The sequence below is a fragment of the Molothrus aeneus genome, chromosome 3 (assembly GCF_037042795.1).
Source record: "Molothrus aeneus isolate 106 chromosome 3, BPBGC_Maene_1.0, whole genome shotgun sequence".
Classification (NCBI taxonomy): domain Eukaryota; kingdom Metazoa; phylum Chordata; class Aves; order Passeriformes; family Icteridae; genus Molothrus; species Molothrus aeneus.
Genome location: NC_089648.1, coordinates 4,390,159 through 4,413,026, shown reverse-complemented (window position 1 = coordinate 4,413,026; position 22,868 = coordinate 4,390,159). Strand labels below are relative to the sequence as shown.

Below are 22,868 nucleotides of genomic sequence, written 5' to 3'. Positions count from 1 at the left end.
TTGGTTTTATTTCTTTTATTTAACTGCATTAATTTAACATTTTCTGTTATTTTGTTACACCATTTGTTTTCTGTTACATCAGTGGTACTTCCATTGACAAGAAAAAATGAATTTCCACCATACTCAAGACAGTTTTTTATTCCTATGCATCACAAGGAGCCTGTTATTTGACCCCTGATAAAATCAAACACTTCACCACAGTTGTACCCACGACTGGAAAGACAAAGCAGACAAAAGGGAAAAGGTGGAAAAGGTCATTTTTTCATGACAAGTGTGGTGTATCATGCAACTATTTATCACTTCTTTGTAAGAATTATCATTTCTGTTCAGGATTATGAATGGTCTGTGTGTTTATTACTCAGTATGGACAGTAATTAATATTCACTGTGCAAACTAGAGGCACTGAATTATTTGGATTACTGGGCACGTGTTCCTCATGCATTTATGCCATGACACAGCATAAATGAAAAGGGTAAGAAGACACTGAGGTATCTCTAAATGTTTCTTTCCATTAATACCTCATTTTTTGAAAGAAGAAAAAAAATTTTCCCCTCCAGGTAGATAATCAGTGTATTACTGGTAGCCCTGAGAGCTCGAGCTCCACTGCCAGTGCTGTCCTTGTCCCAGGAATGCTGTTCCCTGCGCCGTCCCAGGCATGCGCTTGCTTTAACATGCAGCAGTAACCAACAGGAAAACACCAAAATATTTGCAATGCGTGACAAATAAAAATAGAGCTTGTATTATAAAGGCATGCAAAATATACACAGTGCAATTAATGTTTCATGCAGACTTTGGTGGGGTTACAATTCCACATTCAAACATGCCACAGTCCACAGGGAACAACCACCCCGCGGATAAACCAGCAATGATTCCTTCATTGGAGGGAAGCTTCCTCTGTCATCCAGTGGACATGGAGAACACCTTTATGGCATGTTAGACATAAATATTTAATAATACAGCTTTCTTTCATACACAGCCATACTCATACCACAGGGTCTGGTTGTCTTCTGAGACCAGCAGTGGGGACTGGGCCTCGCCGGGGCCGGGGGCAGGGACAGGGTCCCCGGTCAGAGCTGCCCGTGGGTCACCCTGGGCCTTTGGAGCAGCACAAGGCTGCTCCTGGCTCCTCAGCACTGACCTAAACGCTGACACGTTTGCCTGGTCAGCTGCTTTGGAGGTGGATCTCGGGGGCAATCCACTGATATTGCTGACTAACTCGGTGTTGAGGGATAAGAAGGGCTGGGGCGCAGTGAAGGACCCTGCACTGCCACTCGCAGACCCGCTGGCTTTATCCCAGAACACACCCGCGCTCGGCAGAGTCCTCTCACGACCACCTGGCCTTTCCATCCTGGAAGGCTTGGCAAGCTCAGAGTGACCTCCCACAGGGCGTGCTGTGAGCGTGGGAGCTGCCTCTCCCTGCGGGCCACGCTCCCCCCTGGCAGGCACACAGTGAACACAAGGAGAGGACACCCGCAGAGCCGAGTACTCACTGGAGCTGGGCGGAGCACTCCTGTCAGCCGGGGCTGCGTCCACGGGCACGGGAGGCCTACTGTCCTTAGACAAAAAATCATGGATGCTTGTCCTTCGGGTGCTTCCTTCTGCCGTGGAAATGACGCTGCTGGCACGAGGTAAGGTGGCGTAGGGGTTGCAGTCCCTGGATTGTCGCTGGCTCACAGTCGCTTGGATCTTTTCCTTCACGGAGCGGGGCTTCCCCTGGGCGCCGGGGGTGAATTTGATGGGAGAGCTACTGAAGTAGAGATCCTCAGCCTTCCTGAGGCTGGGCCTCACCAGCTGCTCTGGTTTGAGGGCTCGTCCATCTGAGAAATCCCCCGTGTTTCTGACACTCAGGGATCTCACGATCCCACAGCCAGCTGCCGGCTGCTTCCGCAGCTTCTCCCTGCCTGCCAGCTCCGAAGACTCAGACAAGCTCCTCATCACTTCATCTAAAAGGTTCTCCTCACTTGCAGACTTCATCTGTCAAAACAGCAAACAGAAGTTTCTAAATTGCAATTGTTACCTTTTCTTAAGCATTTTTTGTAGATATATATATATATTAACAATTCTACAAAGATTTGGGTTTTTTGAAATTTCTCATCTCTAAAAGCAGAATTAAACATTTATGATACATACTTAGGCATCTTCTGTGCAGTTTACAAAAAAAGAGTTTAGGTGAATAATATTCAGGCTCAGTCAAGTAAGACAGCAGTTGTTTTCAAAATGGTACCAGACACAACTGGGGAAGAATTAAGCTAAAGGCATTAGAGAAATGCTCTGGCAGAAGACTGGAAAGCTTGAATACCCTTCACCCAGAATGGGTCTGTGAGGCTATAAAAGGGGTTCTGGGATCTGTGAACAGCAGCAGACCTGGCTTGATGACTTAGGTGGGTTTTTTATTTCATATTGCCAGAAGAGTATTGTCTAGTGCTTAAACCCCAAAAATCCTCAGGGAGACCAGAAGTGAGAGCCATGTTAAGTATCTAAACAAAAAATGCAGAATTTTCTCCAGATCTGTGTCACCTGCCCCAGGCAACCCTGGATCCTCACCACTGAGAGGCCCCAGTCACAGTGACTGGCTGGCTTTATCCTACAGCATGATATCCTACAGGAGTTTGGGCAGATCTGCTCAAGAACCAGGGATGCAGAACCTGGAATTCCAGCAGAGACGAGGTGATCTAGGGCTTCTTAGAAACTGTCACTGATTTACAGAAACATTGCCTTCATCTTACTCCTGTCAGATTTCAGTAAGCTCCAAGGTCACTCTTGGTTTTCCAGTACTGTTAAGAAGATGAAACTGAAGCAGACAGGAGTCTCCTCAGGGAATGAGGTCAAACATCTTCCTTGTGCTTGATACAGGACAGATGTGACAGCAGCTGCTGCTGGACTGGAAGAAGAAGAGTGAACCCACTCTGAGCTCTGGTGTCCCATGCACTGGACAGCTTTGTCAGTACAGGCTGACCTTCCTACCCGACCCAGGGATCACAGAGGGTCAAACTGCAAAACTGCCCAGATTTCCTGCTGGAGAAACCAGACAGTGCATCAGGAGACAGAGCCTGTGACCTCTCAGTGCAGGTGTGACCGACAGCTCCAAGAAATCTTTCAGGAATTCTACTCACTGTGCCTTGCATTAATTCTGAGCCCCAGACGGGGCACTGTGTAGCTAAATCCTCTCACACTGACCTCACTGGAGTTACTCTTGTTGCTTTCCTCCAGGAACTGCTGCAGGGTGACCACTTCACTGCCAGGGGAGCCCGTCTGGGGGGGTTTGCCGTGACTCTCGGGTGTCCTGTGCTGGAGCACAGGGCTGGACCTGGCGTGGCCCTTCAGGTACTGGATGGGGCTGCTGCTGCTGCTGGACCAGGCCTCGTGCTCCTGGAGCAGGCTGAACTCCCCACTGCTGTGGCTCTGGGGCCTGCTCTGGCTGGTCACTGCACCTGCTTTGGGGGAAGGCAGGAAGGATTCCCATTAGAAACACACCGAGAAGCTGTAAACCTGTATAACCCCACTGAAGCCTGGAATGTTACCAGGTTTAGTTAGCATTCATTCTATTTAAAAGACTAAAAAAAAGCCCAGTTGTTATTTTTTACTCTAAAATTACATTGCCCTGACTTACCTTTTGCAGCTCTTCAGACATGACATGATTTTTTTTTTTTAATAAAAACTACCTTTCACTTATAATCTGGGCCTCCACCTACATAATAACATATTCCAAGAGGTTAAAGAGACATCTCCACTCTTATTCAGCATCACTGAGAGGCACAGGGTAATTAAATGTTAAAGTAAATACAAAGGATTGAGTGGAAAGAAAATGTTGTCTCCAACCAGAACTACTCAGGAATGCTGCTTCTCCAACAATTCCTGCTGTTACTCCTAGTTTGTTACAACTGGCACCTGCAGGAAGCACATGGTGTTAGATACAAAATAAATTCCACAACACCAGTTCATTTTATTTGTCAGGAACTATGAATTGCTTCAAAAATACTGATGGATAATCAAGTATTTCCAGCTTCATGTCACTCCTAAGAAATGAAATGAAGTTTGAACCAAGATAAATTGTTTACGGTGGAAATGCCTAATCCTGTACAGACACTGGGGCAAGGAGGACCTCAAGGGATCTTTTACAGAAGGGAGCAATCCAGCAGATATAAAATAAACTATTACAAATATTCAGCTAGCATTCATTCCTAAATTTCCAGACAAACAGACACCATTTAAGAGGTGCAAGCCATGAATATAAAATGGAGTCTTGAGCTGGCAGTGCTCTAGCCTAGTCTGTACAACAGTCTCCAGCTAAAAAAGCCATGAGATACAAAAATACATCAGGGTTCTTAGTACATGAAATTTAGAGAATACTGATAAATCCAGGGATGTTAATAATCTATTAAAACCAAAATATAAAGGCTTCTAGCATGAATCACATGTACCATTTTGTGCAGTTGTACAGCACACAGCTCACAGCAGCAGTGCAGTGCAGGAGGATGCTTGGAGAAAAAAAAAGGAGCAACTTCTCAGCTTAAAAAGCTTTTAAAGTAATTTGGGGGGGAATTCTTATTTTTCTTATTATAACAATGTTATTCAGGTTAGGTTTGATTTAAAATAGTTGGTAACTTAAAAACTAACATCACCTTTGTAATATTTACTAAAACCATATAATACCTGTGCTTCTAATCTGGGGAAAGAAGGCTGTGAAACACTCAAGGAAGCACAGGCTGTGCTGTGCAGTGGGAGGTTTTTGGTTGTGGGGGTTTTTGAACCTCTACAGACGATCTTACAGAGAAAAGAATGGAAATGAAGCACGGATGTGAATTCACCCCCAGCATACCTTTGACTTCATGGAGTGAAGCATTGTTATTGCTATTGCTAGTGGATGTCCTGCCACTATCAAGGCTGGCTGGTCTGGAAGCTGAATGGAAAATTAGGAGACACCATGATGAACAACATTTTAGCAGAGGACACTGCACCTTCACATTCTGCTGCCAGAATGCTCAGAGGATCATGCACGACCTCCCAGGCTGAACATGCCCATGGGAACAAAGTGGTTTCTTACAGATCAGAAAGCGAAGGAATTTCCAGGCGGTCCAAGAGGACACTTTGGAAAAGGGCACTACAGGAATAGCGAGGTACAGAGGAGAGGAAAAGAGAAAGAGTCTAGTTTAGAATTGACACTGAGTGGGGAAGCAGGGATCAGACAGGGGCATGCAGGGGCTGCTGTGGTCAGGGCACTTACAACAGATCTGACAGGGAACCCTGCACAGAGCTGGAATGCCACGGACAGGAGGAGCAAGAGCATCTGCACAGATAAAGTCCTGTACTCCTAAGCCAATACAAGGGAAATGCACTGTTAGTAGCCTCCAAAATGTTTGCTGCTTGTACTCATTGTAAATGTTTATAGTACAGTTAAAACTCCACTTCTATTAATAGCCTATTTTTCACTTCAAAGCTGTGCTTGAAGGAACATGTAAGGATTTTATAAACTACAGCCCATGGCAAATTTGGGGTTCACTGAACAATAAACATTGAAAACTCAGGCCAGATTTGGACTTGATTTTTTAAGATTGAAATGCTAACTTCCTTTATTTACTATTAACTCTAAATGGAAGTGAAAACATTTTCCCACTAAAAGGGAAAATGTTTTGATCCTGTTCAGATGCACTTCACAAATACTTTCTACCAGAGATACAGAACATCTGTCTGATGTAGTAGTTAAGAGAGAAAGGAGAATCTGAAGAAATGATACATTAGAGAGATATGAAAATCAGAGAGAGCATGCTCATTGCAATGATGCCATTCACTGTATTTTCACAAATTCATTAACATTCACATCATATATCCTTAATTCATTTAATGAAAGCTCACATCTTACCATGAACTCTTGATCCTGTACTAGAATCATCACTAATACCTTGTGGACTTACATCTTCAAAGGATGTAGTATCTACACACAGAGACATAAAGGAAGATGTAAAATAAAATAAAGTGGAAAGATTATTAAAATACTTATCATTGGTAAAATGGTAAAAATGAAAGTATTTTTCAAAGCAATCAATTTTTACTTAGGAAACATTCTGTAGGAAAAACCTTGAAACATTTTATAATTGCAGTTATTAAACCGGTTCATTATCTTAGCACTGCAACTCAATCATTAAGATTGAAAAACTTAAAACATTAAGTCAAACCAATATTTACATAGTTACATCAGGGTGCAAAAAGCTTCTACCTATACCTTTATTATTTAGCAACTGCTTGGATCTGAAGCCTGTGGAGGAGTTGACAGTGGCAAAGTTGATAGCTGTAGTAGAGAAGGCCATAGCTCCCAATTCCTTCCTCCTTTTACCCGTGGATATATCATCAGGACCCTCCAGATGCTCAGAACTACCTGTCCATTGTCCTCCTGCCAGGACCATGGACTGCACCAGGTCATTCATGGCTGGGATGCAAATGAAAGCAAATGATCAGCGTGGGCAATGTACCTGCTCCGCTTGTTAATTTGCATTGCAAAGGTCGGACAGTTTTCTAAGCATTAAAGCGCCCGCAGCAGCAGCAGCAGCCGGCAGGAGCAAACCACACCCCGGGTACCGCATGCAACAGGCTCGGCGGGAAGGGAGGGAGGGACGGGATTCGGGCTCCTGAGCCCAGGGAGGTGCTCAAAACGGGATTGGCAGGGATCGCCATGCGCCAGGTGCTGTTAGAGGCTCTGCCAGCCGCTTGCCGTGAGAAAATGGGATGAGCGGGGACAAAACGGGCACGGGTGCTCAGCCAACGGAGTGCCGGCGCTGCCACGGGATCCTTGTACAGTGCAGGTTACTGCAGGCACACTGGGGTTTACAGAGCAACAGAGAGAGGATCTGAAAAATACCACAGCTGATGATATTCACCTTTACTTCCCCAAACTCGAGAAAACTGTCCACCCCTCATTAGAAAACAAAACAAAACAAAAGAAATCAATGCAGCATTCTGGCAACGAGAACTGATGAACGCTCGCAGAGTGACAGACCACCAGAGAGCCTTGCACAATCTCCTACACTTGCTTTAAACAAAAAAAAAAATAAAAAAATTACAGTGACTTCTGAACAAAAGGCTTATGAAACGTGTCATTTCAAAGTATTTCCGTTAACACAGTGCACTGTAAATTCATATACACATGGGGCCATGTGTATATAGACAGCTATGTATACAAATATATGCAGTCACAAGGCACTGAATAGATTATATGCATGTGCATGGCAACGTGTGGCTACGTGTGTGTGCACAGCTGCACAGACATAAAGTATTCAGTGCCGAAGTTTTTTTTTTTTAAAAAAAAAAGGGGGGTGGGGGAGAAAAAGTAAAAAGAAAAAAGCTCCAGCTCCTTGTACTGTAGCAGGACTTGCACATTGCAAAAGAGGAGGAAAAATAGAGCGCAGTCCAGGGAGAGGTTAGTGAAAAATTAGTAACGGAAGCCAGTGTAGCCATTGAGAAGAAGCTGAACTGTCATAAAGTCTTACACATGGAGCGACGGTAGAAGGCCTTCATTTTGTCTTTTTCCTTCGGTCTGTTCCTCAAAAAGGGCAGTCTTTTCAGTGCACCCACTTTTATGTCATAGCATGAGGAAAAACGGAAACAGGGAAATGAAAGAAAAAAAGGGAGAAGAACAGATGGAAGTTAAATGTTGAAACTAAGGAGAGAAATGAATGTCTGAGTTTAAGCTAGGTATGCTTATGCTAAAAGCTATCATTCTCCTGCTTCTGGGTGATAATGAAATATTGAAAGTCCACTGAAACAGGAGAACTTCCATAGATCACTCAGAAATGCACTGAAAATTACAGTGCAGAGGGTAATACAGTTTGAAGCTCTTGAAAAAATAAATGTAACTTCTTTGCAGGTGATTACAGGAATTGACCACTATGTAACTTTTACTGTGAAAAACAGCATTTTTTTTGAACATAAAGAAAAATGTGAAGCAAAAATAGCTGAAAATGAAAGCAACTCTAAGTACAATTTCTATGATAAAATATGTTCACATTGTTATTTTTGGGGGTTAATAACTTCTGTAATGCTTTGCCTGCAAATCTAAGAGGACACAGTCTATTATCAGTCTTCAGTTCTTCCATTCTGTGCTCAGTAATAACTTTGGTCATCTACTGTCTCATAGAAAACCTGCAAGGGCCTTCTCATCAATATAATTCGTGGGCATTATTTTGGTAAAATACTAAAATCAATCTGCTTCAAATGTGCAAGTATTTTAGCTGAAAAAAACACCAAAGGAAAAAAAAACAAAACAGCAAAAGAAAATCCAAATGTGAGTGTTGCTGTAACGTTTTGGGAGGGCCCAAGGAAAATCGAGTTAAATTCTACCAGGAGAATTACAGAGTTAAAATTACAAATAGTATTAAAAGAGGGAGGAGGGGGAAGTCACGAGTTAATCTTGTCCTTGGAGTCAGGAACTCTGCATTAGGAACTGCTGACCTGCCTGGGGTAAGTCTGGGCGCTGATGCCAGGCACAGGAGCCACCATGGAAAGATCCAGAAGGGGACACGGGATGGAATTCCCCAGAGTGGTGATTTCTGCAGAGATGGCAGCAGCTCTGGTTTGTGCAGAGGTCTGTCAGACCCTGCTCTGCCTGCTTTGCCTCTGCAGCCCCTTTTGGGAGGTGTGCCCTGCTCCCCCAGCCTGGCACACAGCAGTTCTGTGTACAGAGCAGTGCATATATATCATAGATACCATTTACAAGTGCACATGAGCTACCCTGGCAGGGAAATATTCCCTATTCCTGCCTCTCCATCAGCTCTTCCCATGCCTGCACCCACAGGAACAGGTTCCCAAACCAATCCAACCACAGAGGTCATTCTGCTCTATCTCTACTCTTTGTCATCAAGGCAACACAGGAGAAAAAAAACTTCCTCTGTAACTTCTGTCAGCCTTTACAGACAAAATAACTCATCCCTCTGTGATCCTTTATGAAAGATAACTGACTCCTCTTCACTAAAAACTCCTTAATCTTATGAAAAAGTAACCAGAGGATGCTCAAGGACTGTTTGAGTCATCTGTCCTTCCTGTCCATTAACACAGATCCCCTGCAATAGGGCTGATTTATGGCTCTCAGCAACTGTGCCCCCCAGGAAACTCCCCTGCAATCACTGATGTCCTGCAAACCCTGCATCAAAAAGGCAAAATGCTTGGAAGGGAAACTGTGTCAGTAATATCTGCACAGAATTCACCTCAGAAAATGTCCTGGAATAGTAATTCTAATAAGTAATCCTGGGATGGCAGAGCTACAGCAAAAATCCAACTGCTCTTTTTCTTTTCAGTATCCCATCAATACTTTCTTGCTTTCTGACCTGAGAATGAATGATGATGATTGCAGAATTCCTCAAGTGAGCAGGAGACGTTCCATTTTGTAACTCTCCTGCTTGCCTGAGATCCTCTGGGGAATTCTGTATTAAAATCCTGACATGTTTTTGTTCATGCACAGAAGAATTTATGAGGCAGAAATCTTCAAAAGGCCTCGGTTTTGGGAGCCCAGAACACTCCTTTTATTCCCTCTGTGACACAGCAGACCTGCTACTGGTGTTCTAGTAGAGATGAGAGTTTACTAACAGCCCTGACTCCTTGGGAACTTGTTCATTTCCTAAAATGGCTAAAGTGGAAGCCCGCAAAGGATATCTGTATTTCTCCACAGAAAACTAAAATCCCCTCTGCCTGCCTTGGGTTTTGTCTGGAAAAGCTCAGAATGGCCCAGTCCAGAGGAAAAGCCCTGCACAGAGCAGGTGTCAGGTCCATGGCACTCACCTGATCCTGAGGGTGATCAATGATAATTTGTGGGCAGTACCTGGGAACAAGGAGGCATGGAAAGCCAAGGTGAAACCCTGCAGTCAGGAGCACACACCCTTCCTGCAGGATTAACCTGTGCTGGGACAGCAAAAGCCCTCCAGACATCCCCTCCTTCCCACAGGGATCAGACACAGGCTGTGGCCACGCCGTGAGACCTCAGGTGGTGTTCTCTGAGAACAGGGTAACCTGATTTTTGTGCCAAGATCACCTTTCCCAGGGAGATAACAGCTCACCTGGAAACATTTGCATGAGAAAGTGGCCTGTGTTGGAAAAACACAATCTCCATCACCACCCACAGAAGAGGAAAAACTACAGATGTCACACACAGCAAACACTTTTGAAATCAGTATCTCTGACAGGGAATGGGGGGTGTGTGAGCCCTGTGGATCCTGGAGATCTCTGTGTCAGATACTCATTCCTCCAGCTCAGAACATTGCTGGTTTGTGCCAGGGAAGGTGAGCTGCCTTCTCCTGCCTCCTCAAGGACACTCAGGACATTTCACCTCACTGGAACCAGCTCCTTGCCAGCTGCTGGAGGTCAGGGTGGCACAGAACTCTTCAGAGCCAGAGCTGCCTTCAGCCAGCACCTGAGCACTGGCACAGACAGGCTGCACTCACTGTTTGCTCCCTGCTGTAGCTCCTTCAGTGGAAGCTGCTACTGCCAAACTGCTTCCCATGGAAAAGAAAGGACCCAAATCCTGGGATTTAGGACTTACAGTCACTCTAGGAGCAGAAGAAGAAGACTGCAAAATGTGCACCATCACCAGCACTCGTCACACTGAGATATTCTCTCTGCTTTGTGAGGCACAAATTGTCTCAGATCTCTGCCTCAGAGCTGAGCTGGCACAAAATGCATCCGAATTCTCTCCAAAACTCTGGTTTCCATGGCGACATGTGTAATGGAGGAAGGTCAGGATCCGGAATTAGATCAGCCCTTCCAGTTTGTGGATAAATACACTGGGATTAAGGGAAACATGAGCAAGGTCCATGGAGTAGAAAATTAATGAGGTCTGAACAGCTTCAAACCTCTTTTGAGGCTCAGCCACCGCAAGTGCAGCCGTGGCTCCCCAGGAGGGTAACTGCACACTACAAGGTCCCAAGAATCGTGCAAAGAAAACTGTCACAGAAAAGCCCTTCCAGAACATGACATTGCTGACACAGATGCAGATGGGCTGAACCACAGCGTGCACACTCCCAGCTCCCCCTGACACACATCCAGGACAGCTCCAGTCACTCCCCAGTTCCACACCACTCACGGTTTGGATGTAAAAGCAACAGTTGCTTTTTAAAAAAGTTTAAAAGTACCCGGTTTGATGCTTACACTGAAAAAGGCTGATCTCCCCAAAGGGGCAAGTTAGTAACAAAAGTGCTAAAATGTACCCTTGAACTATATTTTCTTCGGTTATTAAAAAATACAGATCTGATTTTAACTTTTCCTGAAATAGCATTTTTTGGGATGTTTTTAACTTTGACTAAGCTTCTGCAAGAAGCACAGAAGAAAAAAAAAACCACATCATAATGGCTGTAATAATTCACAGCTGGCACTAACCCCAGACCTGCTGTCTTTTGAAACCCAATACATTAAATTTAAAAGTAGTAGTGCAAACATTGGAAGTGACTGTTAATGCACATGGATTCTGATGCTTTTACATGCACAGCCAAAATGCTTTTGGTGCATAGCTATTAAGCAGAACCATTACATCCTGATAACTTGGCTGTAACTACCTCTCAAGTTGTGAGAAACTGGGCAGTTTATGATTCATGCCAAAAGTGAAGAACAAAAGACACAGATAATAAATAATAATAAACAGAATCTGGCCTTATAGATCCTAATGGGGGCACCCTAATGGGATGGCTATCAAATCTTTCAAGGTCAGCAAATCTGGAATATTCCATCTAATCACACTTCTGTAGGTCCTCATTCTCCCTCTCAACCACTTCACTCCAATTTCAGGATCAGAAACAATTCCTGTATTTTTAACAGGCTGTGTTTCTACAGTAACACTTCCTGTCGCATGTCCAAATTTCATCGTTGGTTTTGTGAGATGCTGGGGGAACACCTTCAGACAGAAGGTGTTTTTAGCAACTCAAGGATGTTAGCACAGCCACAGCTTGGAAAACACTTCCAAGACAAGGGGAAAGAGTCATGCTGGGACAAGAGGGAGAAACAAAAAGGGCCCTTGTGGTGACACTTGACATTCTATCCCAATTCCTGCTCACCTGACCCAGTACCAGCGCCTGCTTCATCTTACCCAGGCACTGTGAGTGTATTTTAACACTTGAATTTTGAGATACAGAAATGCTCAAAACTAGCTCTGCTCAAACACTTCAGGGAGTTTGCAAGAAGTTCTGCCCTTAATAAATTAATCCAGGCTTCATTCCTACAGACTTAGAAACGATCTTTACAAATCCTCCACAACACGCAGTCGTTTCCAACATTTAGCCAAGGTTTATTCAGGGAACGAAGCGGTTTGCAGTACTCACTGCTACTCTTTTTGGTGCCCAGGGTCTGCCCATCCTCCAGGGAGTTGGAGCCCACGGAGGAGCTGTCCTGGCTGTCCTGGTGGGGCAGCTGCAGGAATCCCTCGCTGGACTCGGAGCGCGTGGGCGTCAGCGTCGCCGACTTGAGGCGCTCGCGGTTCCCGTCCTTCTTGGACTTGATCAGCTTCCTCATCTTCAGGGTGATCCAGTTGCCCCTTCTGTCATCAAAACCACAGCACATTCACTGCATTTACAACACATTGCTTAGGCCTGCAGAGCCAACTGGTTTTTATGCAAGGCAGACGTGATTCTGCTCCCACAATTGTAATGGAATCTCCATTTTCAGCGGGAACGGAACAGGCCTGCCGTGCTTTAGAGCTGGTTTATTTTACATCATGTTTGTTCACCAGTACCTTCTTGGTGGGGATGGCTCATAAAATTTATACTGATCCATGATCTTCTCCTCCAGCTTCTCCTTCTGCCGCCTCAATTCGTTTAGTTTGTCACTGCAAACAGAAATTAATGACAATTTATGCTTCAAAAACGTACACAGGATGCGTGGGCAGCACATTCCTCAGGGAATCTGTTATCTGACAATTGTCACCTTCTGTGAGGAATTCATACATAACCCTTGGTTCTTATTGAAAAAGCAAGAGATACAGCAAACAATCACCCTTAGGCTTAACTTCATGATATAAAATGGAATAAAATTCCACTTGCCTTTTTTACATATTCCTCCTTTTCATATAAAGTGCTCTATCATTTAGATAAGAGGAGAGAAAAAGTGCTTGAGTCCACTAAAGAAGAAACTTAGATTAGAAATCTACAAATTAATCTACAATGTATATAGACTCATGTATGAAGATTATCAATCTACAAATACAGTGTTTACAAATCTAAACTTTGCCAGTAGTAGAATGAGGAATAAATATCAGTTTTATTCCTTATTTGCATCATCAGTAATGAACACAATTGCACTGATCCTTTAGAACTACAAATATGTTGATATTTTGAGTTATCTGTTTTATATTTATCATTGAAATTCTTATTTTAAAGAGAAACATTTCAGAAGTAGCACGTGTCTTAAATTCTATATTTAACAGAAGCTTTTTTAGAAAAATGCAGGTATTGGTGTCACTGCCCTAATCCCTGTGACTTCCTTGTTTTCACAACTCACATGTACTGCCTTTGCTCTACATGGAACAGATCCTTGCTTTCCATGTTCTGCTCCAGTAATGTTCTGTTCTGCAGCATTAAGGTCTGGATTTGATCCAGCAGGTGTCTGTTTTCCTCCTCCAGGTTTCCTTTCAGTTGGCTGAGCAGCTGTTTCAACAGAGGAAATTGCCCATGCATTTATATGTGAGTGTATTTTACACACAGATAATGAGATTATCAAGTAAATTTAGGTCTACACAGGGGTTCTTAAATCAAACTCAAAATGAAATCATGAATCAACTGATAAAAGCCTCTTTGATGCCTTAAATAATTTAAACCAGTTTCCCTAATATGAGCCTGAGATTGTGTATTGCCTGTACAGCAGACAAATTAATTAGTCTTTGGATCCACTTCATTATCTATAAATGACTGATACTCCAGCACTTCATATGATTTTATGAACCCATAAATACAGTTATAAAAATATTCCAGTGATTCCAGCCATTACAAGCAGCAGAATTCCCACATACCTCACACTGGTTATTTAGCTTTGTTGATGTAATATCCAGTTGCTGGTACTGTTCTTTGAGTTTGGAAAACTCAGCTTCCAACCGTGTTTGCTCCAGTTTGGAATTGTTCAACAATGTTTTCAGATTCTTGTGGTCAGTCTGTAGCACTTCATTCTCCCTCAGGAGCTGAGTGTACGTGTGAGTGAGCCTGGGATGCAAAGACTCTATCAAAGAATGCTGGAAATGAATTTGTTACCCACACTCCCTCTGAAGCATGACATTTCCAACTACTCCATAAAATAGACACACAAATTCCTCACTGCCACATACTGTAAGGTATCCCAGCCTGATTTTCCTAGGAATGTGTTCTGCCTTTGAGCCAAGCACTGTTCTCTGTACATTTAAATACAAAGGAGCATCTCTATGTCACAACTTGTTTTAAGATGCCACTTTTCAGAATAAAAGAATCTTACAAACAGCCAACACAAAACAGGAATGACCCAAACTCTGGCAATCACAGAGGTTACACATTTCCTGGGCTCCCTTTGTCCCTCCTGGGCCCTGCCATGCCCCTTTGTCCCACACATCCCCTCAGGATATAATGATTATTTTTGTGGGATCATGAATATTTGGAATAGCAGTGTCAGGTGTCAAAGAAATGTGAAGAACACACCACTTGTTTAGGCTGTGTGCTCAGGTGCCAGAATTCTCTTTACCTTTCATTTTCATCCCGAAGTTTTTTATATTCTGCTGCCACAGTTTCATGTTTCTCACTTTGCTGCAGCATTTTGTCCTGCTCTGTCTTGAGAACCTTCTCCAGCTCTTCCAGCTGCACTTTCTGTTTCAGCAACTGATTGTACCTGCAAAGACAATACAACTGGTGGTACCTGCAAAGACAATTCCTTTTGTGGAATGATCAAAAAAAAAGGGATTTTGATGAAATGGCCTCTGTTAAAGTAATAATCTAGTGATTGAGTGATTTTATTAATTCTATAATTTTATCAGACAACTGTGGAAGCCCAGGGGACTGGGAATATTTCTCTGTCTGCTCTGGGGTGCCCTGACCCCCAGGGGAGCACTGACTCTGACCCTCATTCATGGAGAAAGTTTCCCAGACTTCAAGATAGACTGGAATCCACAAAAGTGTGAAATAGATTATACAGAGTAGAGTAGGTGTATCACTTGGTGAGAAATTGAGGTTTTGGGATTTTTAGTATGTTGTGGAAATAGATTATAGAGAGTAGTGTAGGTGCATCACTTGGTGAGAAATTGAGGTTTTGGGATTTTTAGTATGTTGTGGAAATAGATTATAGAGAGTAGTGTAGGTGCATCACTTGGTGAGAAATTGAGGTTTTGGGATTTTTAGTATGTTGTGGATGGAAGCAAGATGGAGGGCACAGGGTGTCATCCTGGGTTTCTTCTTCCTCCTTCTTCATGGGTTTGGGTGACATTTTGTAATTGGGCAGAAAAGTCTGCATTGTGCACTCTGTGGGATCAGTTATTGGGTTAAGAGTGAAAATAATCTAGTGTCAGCTCTTAATTGGATAGTTCAGTCTTAAAAGGCCTTGTAACAAGAGATTGTTGGCCACTTTGTGCCCTCTAATGAAAAGTTGCAGAACTCACAGCAGTGAGGCAAGAAATTTTGTTTTACTGATAAGAAATAATAAACACCTGAGTCTGAACATGAATTACTGCCTCAAGTGCCTTCAATGCAGACCCAGAGAAACCAACAAGTGATGCCCCTACAGAGAGCCATTCCTATGAATGGCAGCGTGCTTTTCCTGAGTACTCACCTATCCTCCAAGTCCTTGTGCTCCACCTCCAGGTTCTTGTGGGCAGCCTTGAGGCTGCCGTGCTTGGCGATCAGGGACTCGTACTCGGCGGCCTGGCGCTCGTGCAGCTGCTCCAGGCGCTCGTGGTCCTTGAGCAGCGCCTCGTAGAGCCCCTTCAGGTCCTCGCGCTCCTTCAGCACCGCCTCGTTCTCGTTCTCCAGGGCCGACTGCTGGATCAGCAGCTGCGCGTTCTGGTTCATCAGCGACGTGCTCTGTGAGTTCAGCGTGGAGTTCTCAACCTGCAGCCACAAACGGGGAGCGCTCGCAGTTATTCCATCCCCCACCTCCCAAAGACTTCTCGGGTTTAACCCTTCTCGACCTTCTGGCTGTTCCACTGGCAACTGGTGTACTGGTAGGGAATGCCCTGATGAAGGCAGGAATGATGCGTCTGACTCCATGTTCTCAGAAGGATACATATGATATATTATTATATATATAATTATATATAATTATATATAAAATTTATATAATATATATAATATATATTATTATCATACTATATTATCATACTATAATAATGTTACAATATCAATAATATTAACATATTATATTGATATTATATTATATTCCATTATTATAGTATATTATTCTAATAACACCACAATATTAATAATATTAATATGTTATATTAATATTATAATATAGAATATTATTATTATATTATTATATTATATTAAAGAATATTATATTATATTAAAGAATACAGAAAAGCTACTTAGTGAATGCTAAAAAGATAATAATGAAAACTTGTGACTTTCTCCAGAGTCCTGACACAGCTTGGCCTTGATTGGCCAAAGAGTGAAAACAACTCACAGCAGAATCAATGGAACAATCACCTGTGGGTAAACAATCTCCAAACACATTCCACATGTGAGCACAACACAGGAGAAGCAAATGAGATAAGAATTGTTTTCCTTTTCTTCGAGGTTTCTCAGCTTCCCAGGAGAAAAATCCTGGGTGAAGGGATTTTTTCAGAGAATGTGAATGCCACAGATAACCTTTTCTTACATCCCAGGAGACAGCTCCAATTCAAAATGTTCCAAGAGTATTTCTTAGCAGAAAGCACTGAAGCATGTGATTGAATTCACTGGGATGGATCAAGTTATTATTTACCTTTCAACATCTGTTAAAATGTTATCTTGCTGACAGAGCTGTTTTCCCCTAGCACCGAGATCCCTTAGAGAAATGGATCACCAGTGATCCTGATAAAAGCCAAATCTGTGCCATGACTGAAATAAAATGGACTTTCACTCAGGCATGGAGATTTATTTTTTAAAAAATTCTGTAGTGTCACCATGATATCTTCATGGTATCCACACATTCCTTCACAATGAGAGTTCCAACAGGAACATCCATTTAACAGAGAGAGGGAGATAAATAACAGCACCTGGGAGGAACTCCCCATGTTCTGTTCTGTGCTCTTTTGTGGAACAGCACCAGTTCTCCAACCACTGTCCCAGAACAGTATTCATGTGTATTAATACACTAAAGCCTTCAACCTTAAACAGTTTTTAAAAGCCCCAATCAACCAACAACTTCACTTCTTGTGTCTCTGGAGAAATCCTTGGATATCTTAAAGAACTGGTGCTTGTCACTTGACCTCTACCAGCTTCATTCTCTTTCCTGTTCAAGAGATGAAAACCACAAACTACTGAGCCCTCTAATACCCTCGGGGTATCTATTAAGGAAAAAAAAATTCCATCTCTCACTCCAGTTCCTGCTGTTACCAGGGAACAAATCCCTTCCTGCTGCAACTGCAGGGTTCTTTGTTACAGATGAGAAAGCTGAATCTTTCACTGGAAATGAAGTCATGTCTGATGGCATGGGTGTGCTGGGAAACTTCCCAGGCTGAAGGCTGAGCTTGGTTAGGTCAGAATTCCCAGTCACAGACTGGGAATTCTTGCAGACATCCTTTCCCTTGGCTGCTCCTTATGGGTATCAGCAGGAAGAGAAGAATTAACTGCTGAGGAACAATTTTGGCACAGTCCAGGTAAAGCAGCTCAGTCTGCACTTCAGATTTAGCCAACAGTTCATCACTTTGATTTTCCTGAACGTATTTCAGCTTCCACTTGGATTTGCAGTTCATAGAGAATTGTTTTGCCAGAGGAGAGGCCTGTGCTGCTGGGCATGAGGCAAAAAAGGAACTATACAGATATTCCTGGGGTTTGGTGATGAAGGGAACTACAAAGCCCTCAGAGAGCTCTGAATCCCAGCAATCCCCTCTCAACTGGTTTAATGGGACACTTCCATGTCACATCCACTGGTTTTAACAACCAGAGCTGGCACAGGGTGTGCACCAATGGCCTGTTTGACTGCAGTGCTGGGCACTAATGACATTTAGTCATGGGACAACAACGTTCTGCTTGCCAGGAGGAGACTCCAGGCATCCACCAAAAGCATCATGTGTTCCATTTCAACAGTCCTTGACATCTTGATTTCCATCAGCCCTCCATCCTTTCTGACACTCTTTATTATTCCTGCTGCTTTGTGGGGTTTTCATCCCCTCATGAGGTAGTTTTGATTCTTAGATCACCAAAAGCATTGGATTGATTAACAAGAATATTTAATGTTTAAAGAAAGAAGATACATATTTAATAACCCTATTAAACTATAAGGCCAGCATCTGAATTTTGGCCAGAAGAACTGCAAGACTCTGGGGACAACCATTTTTATAATTTCCATGGTCCCACATTATCTTTTTTACTGCCATGCAATTATCTAAATTCAGGTCTTCACATATTTATGTAGCCTTCCATTTTTAAAAAATTTTTTTAAAAATCTTCTGTATTGAAGTATCTTTATTTTCCTCTTAGGTATGGCCTTACTTTGGGGTTTTTCTGATATTTATAAAAATACATAAAATTTATCAGAATATGGTTGAACATGCTACTTCCCTATCTAATTTATATGTATAAATACAATAAAATCTCAAGGAATCTTGGAAGATTGAGTAAGAGAATCTACTCTACTTCTAAGTATAAAGTCAAGATTTTACACTGGACAAAGAATTCAAACAGATTTCTAAAAATGTAGTTATTCATCAGCAAACAAACAATTTTTGACTGCAGAGTCCAGATTATTCTCACATCACCTTCTTTCCCATGTCTCTGCAGGAAGCCAAACGTGATTTCAAAGCTAACCATAACAACACATTTTAAGTTTTCCTTTGAGAAAAAAAAACCTTTTCATTTTATTTTTGAAATCAAACTAAGGCAGCATTACCTGCAGCTTGGCATTCTGAGTTTGCAGAGTTGTGTTTTGCTCCTGCAGGGACACAGTCTGTCTCTGCAGGGCCAGGATCTGGGCCTGCAGGTTGTTGTTCTGCGTCTCGAGCTGCTTGAGCTGCGTTTTCAGCGCCTGCTTCTCCGCCTGCAGCGTCGCGTTCTGGGGGTGAAAACCACACAAAACCCCAGCTCCCAGCTGCTCCAGGAACCCCCCAAGGTACAACAGAAGCGTTCTCCAGAACACAGAGAGCAGCAGGACCATGCAGAGATTTACAGGGTGGGATAAAACTGCAGAACAAAGGCACTTTGGGGGATTTATCACTGGAAAAACAGGGAACAGATGTTGCACCTATGGAGGAACAGGAGAGGAACCTCCAGCACTGGTGTAAATAGGGATTATATAACAGAGATTGGAGAGAGAGCTGTGCATGCCAAAGGGCAAATTCAGGTTTTCACATTTCCTTTTAAAATGCCTGACAAGTGCTTTATGGCATCCCACAGAGCAGAATCCAGCTGCTACACACACTGCATTTAATTGAGATTCTGCTTGGGATGGAAACAAGGTGATAAATTAAAGTGTCTTCACAGCACTCTCATTTGCATTACTGGAACAGCTTACCACAAATGATTACCATCAGAACCATATTTAAAACACATCTTACATTCCTTTCCACCTCGATTAATCTATCTTTAACTTTCAGCAATTCTCTAGTAGTCTCCTGATTTTCTTTCTCCCACTTATTGACAGACTGATTTCCTTCTCCACTTCTTGGAGGAGAGTTCTGAACCATCCTTTCCTCTTCTTGTCTCTGCTTGAGAGCTTCATAGTTCTTCTTCACCTGGAATTATTTAGGACAGCTTCGGTTAGGTTTACAATTTTCCATTTTGTACATCCAAATTTATTACTTTATTACCTGACCATGATCCTTCTCAAAGAACAGGAAGTGCTGTTACTGCATTTGTAAATTTGGTTTTTGTACATGTTTGGGGGGGAGATGATGTACAAATTATTTATGGATATGGACAGTCTAACCCAAACAAACAGCAGACCTCTATTTTGTATTTTATTTCAGTGTTTTTAACTGTACCCCCCAACTTTTATACAAAAATTCTACAACCAAGGTGATTTAATTTCTTTTTTTAACCAGTCTACTCAGGCTGCTCAAGGCAGGCCAGAAAATGTAACTGGAAATGACATCCCAAATCAAATCAACTCCAGGTTATTTATCCAGTTGACATTTTCATGGCCAGTGAATAAGCTCAACAACTTCTCATGTGATTTCAACACAGTCTTAAAAGCATTCACACCTTTGTCCTGCTTTCTACGACCTGAATGATGCCCATTTTTGCTGTCTTACCCAAAAAGTGTAGGAGTAACACCAGCTCATTTAATATTACAGGAAAATGCCCTTTTCCTTACTGTTTTCAGCTCCTGACGCAGCTGCTGGTTTAGATTTGTTGATTCTTCCAAACGAGCCTCCAAAGCAGCAATTTTTTCTTCTTTTATTTCCAGGGACTTCTTGAGAGTTGATTCTAATTTGGACTCCAAAAGCTTGTACCTACTGGCCAACAACAAAAAAAGAGTCTGTGTTTTAAATAATTATTGGAGGTATTTACATTCTAAAATGGTCTAGAAAAGACTCAAAGCTACATTCCAAAATCCCTGAGTGCTGTGGTCAAAAGTATGAAGACACCTCAGCATCCACAGCAAGTTCTATGTCAAAAATAACCAGAAGATAGTTGTCAAAACCATTTTTGACTCCTCCTTTCTTTTAAAAGGTGTGAGACCCAGAAAAAGCCCCAGTGAGGCTCACCAGGGGGGCGCTGGGTCTCTCTGCACCATTAGAGAGTGGTGCCTGCACTCCTCCTGGCTCCGCTCCAGCCAATCCAGCGGGGACCTGAACTCAATTAGGATGTGAAGTATTTGGAGAGCAAGATTTTCATCAGTTCCCATTTCCTGCAGCTCCAAAGGGGAGGCCAGGGAAGGAGATGGAGCACAGCCCCGTGCAGGTGCACACTTGTTTGGTGCATCAATGTGCAAATTGCTCACTCAGCCCAGCTGCTGGTATTTTAAGAACTGTTGCCACCCTTGATGTGCAAAGCTTCCATTTTTAACCCCATTCACAATATTGTAGGGCACCTAAAACCCCCCAGAATGTCAGCTGGAGAGAGAAGGGGTCAGATTAAACTGGATTGATTTAGAACTGCACATCCTTTATGGGAAATACCAAAACCCACGCTCATTAATCACTCCTAAGCAGTTCAGTCCCTGTGTGTGGCTCAGAATCTGGAGAACACCCCACTCCTCCCTACAGCTGGAAAAAATAAACCCAACACTGATATTCCCCCTTTCTAATCCTGGCTGCTGAAGGATCCATCAGTTTAGTGAAGGGAGTAAAGTGCAGCAGACTCCTGAATGGACAATGGCATCAGATCCACTCAGGAACTGGAGCAGAAGACCAATGGGAAGAGAATTAATAAGCAGAAAGCTGTCCAGCAGCATCATGCAGCAGGAGGGGAATCTGAGAATTCCAGATCTGACAACTAATTCCCAAGGATTTATGGAATATAGGCAGCCTGTGACTAGTGGAATATACAGTATTTCACCTTCTTGGGCTGAAGCACGGATTTGGCTACAAGTAATTCCTGCTACTGAAAAATGGCACAGTTCTATAGAAAACAAAGGAGGAAAAATAGTAATAGCAGAGATGCAATACCCACTGACACTTTGAACAATGAAAGATGGTACACATTTTTAAATATGACTGCAGGTTGGGTTATTTTGGATTCAGAGTCAAATCCATAAATCTGTTTGTCCAAGGACAGCAGGCAAGAGAAAATGGAAAACACTTCCAAGTTAACTCACAAAACCTGGCCAGTTTAGACCTCAATAGAAAGACTCTGAGGTGCTACCAAAGATCATTTATTCCTTAAAAAGCACAAGCAGCTCTTTCCCATCAGGAGGAGGAAAATGGTACATTTTTAATTTCCATTACCAGACTGACAGAGGCAGATGAAAAACTACACTGAGAAGTGATTGCATCCATAATGAAGCCAGCTTTTCACAGCCCTGATGGAAGAGCTGGCAATGACTCACCTCTGTATTGTTATGTAAGGAAAGCAATCCAGGTATCTTTGGGATGAAGAAGTTGAGAATATGGAAAAGCAGGATATTTATGGGCAGAGCAAAATTTCAAACCAATCCTAGCTCTCACTTTGAAAACAAACATTGTCCTTTCATGACCCTCCAGCTCCACATGGAGCTTGAGAAGAAGCTCAAGCCAGCAGCAGAGCCCAACCACTTCTAACCTAGAACTTGATTAAATGTTGCTCCTTTGGGCTTCAGCTAAGTTTAAGTTTCACCTCAGGTCAAGATCTGGTGTTTTTTATTGGGTAGATTTACCTAAGGACACACCAAATGCTTATCAAGTGCTGTATGTGACACATAAATGCTTAAGTCAGAACAAATCCAACCAGTTCAAGTTCTGAGAACTTGTCCTGAACTCATGTGGGAGCTGAGGAAGGCAGGTGAAAGCCACCAGCAGAAACCACGAGGGGGTAACACAGGACCCTGTGACAGAACACTGGGAAAGGGAAGCTGGATTCACACCCCAGCTGGATTCACACCCCAGGTGCTATTTGGGCTCCTTTGCACACAGAAGGCCCCAGATCAATCTCCATGCTCAGGACAATCAGCTGTAATAACAGATCATGAGAGCAGAACTGCACTGGTAAAACTGCACAGCAAAGCTTGGCTGGAAGCCCACACTGTCTGCTCTGTTCTGTCACCAATTTTCCCTAAATCCCTGCAGGATAAAGCAGAAAAGAAAAATGCAGCAGAGGAGACAGATGAGACAGATG

The 22,868-nt window shown here is 42.9% G+C and overlaps 1 protein-coding gene across 2 annotated transcripts in view; it reads right to left on the bottom strand.

Annotated features, from left to right (window-relative positions):
• Nucleotides 1–22,868, bottom strand: part of CCDC88A (coiled-coil domain containing 88A) — a 64,434-nt gene continuing 41,566 nt past the window's right edge. The window contains exons 17-33 of one of the 2 annotated variants that reach the window (XM_066546054.1): nucleotides 20,428–20,566; nucleotides 19,670–19,846; nucleotides 19,006–19,167; nucleotides 15,745–16,022; nucleotides 14,668–14,811; nucleotides 13,973–14,159; nucleotides 13,465–13,610; nucleotides 12,701–12,793; nucleotides 12,291–12,505; nucleotides 7,482–7,565; nucleotides 6,221–6,424; nucleotides 5,861–5,932; nucleotides 5,225–5,311; nucleotides 5,045–5,101; nucleotides 4,820–4,900; nucleotides 3,178–3,434; nucleotides 1–1,974 (exon numbers count right to left, since the gene is read on the bottom strand). In XM_066546054.1, coding sequence (XP_066402151.1) covers nucleotides 967–1,974; nucleotides 3,178–3,434; nucleotides 4,820–4,900; nucleotides 5,045–5,101; nucleotides 5,225–5,311; nucleotides 5,861–5,932; nucleotides 6,221–6,424; nucleotides 7,482–7,565; nucleotides 12,291–12,505; nucleotides 12,701–12,793; nucleotides 13,465–13,610; nucleotides 13,973–14,159; nucleotides 14,668–14,811; nucleotides 15,745–16,022; nucleotides 19,006–19,167; nucleotides 19,670–19,846; nucleotides 20,428–20,566 — 3,391 coding nt within the window. In that variant the 3' untranslated portion in view covers nucleotides 1–966. The remainder of the gene's footprint in view (nucleotides 1,975–3,177; nucleotides 3,435–4,819; nucleotides 4,901–5,044; nucleotides 5,102–5,224; nucleotides 5,312–5,860; nucleotides 5,933–6,220; nucleotides 6,425–7,481; nucleotides 7,566–12,290; nucleotides 12,506–12,700; nucleotides 12,794–13,464; nucleotides 13,611–13,972; nucleotides 14,160–14,667; nucleotides 14,812–15,744; nucleotides 16,023–19,005; nucleotides 19,168–19,669; nucleotides 19,847–20,427; nucleotides 20,567–22,868) is intronic. The other variant, XM_066546055.1, reaches the window with a different exon arrangement.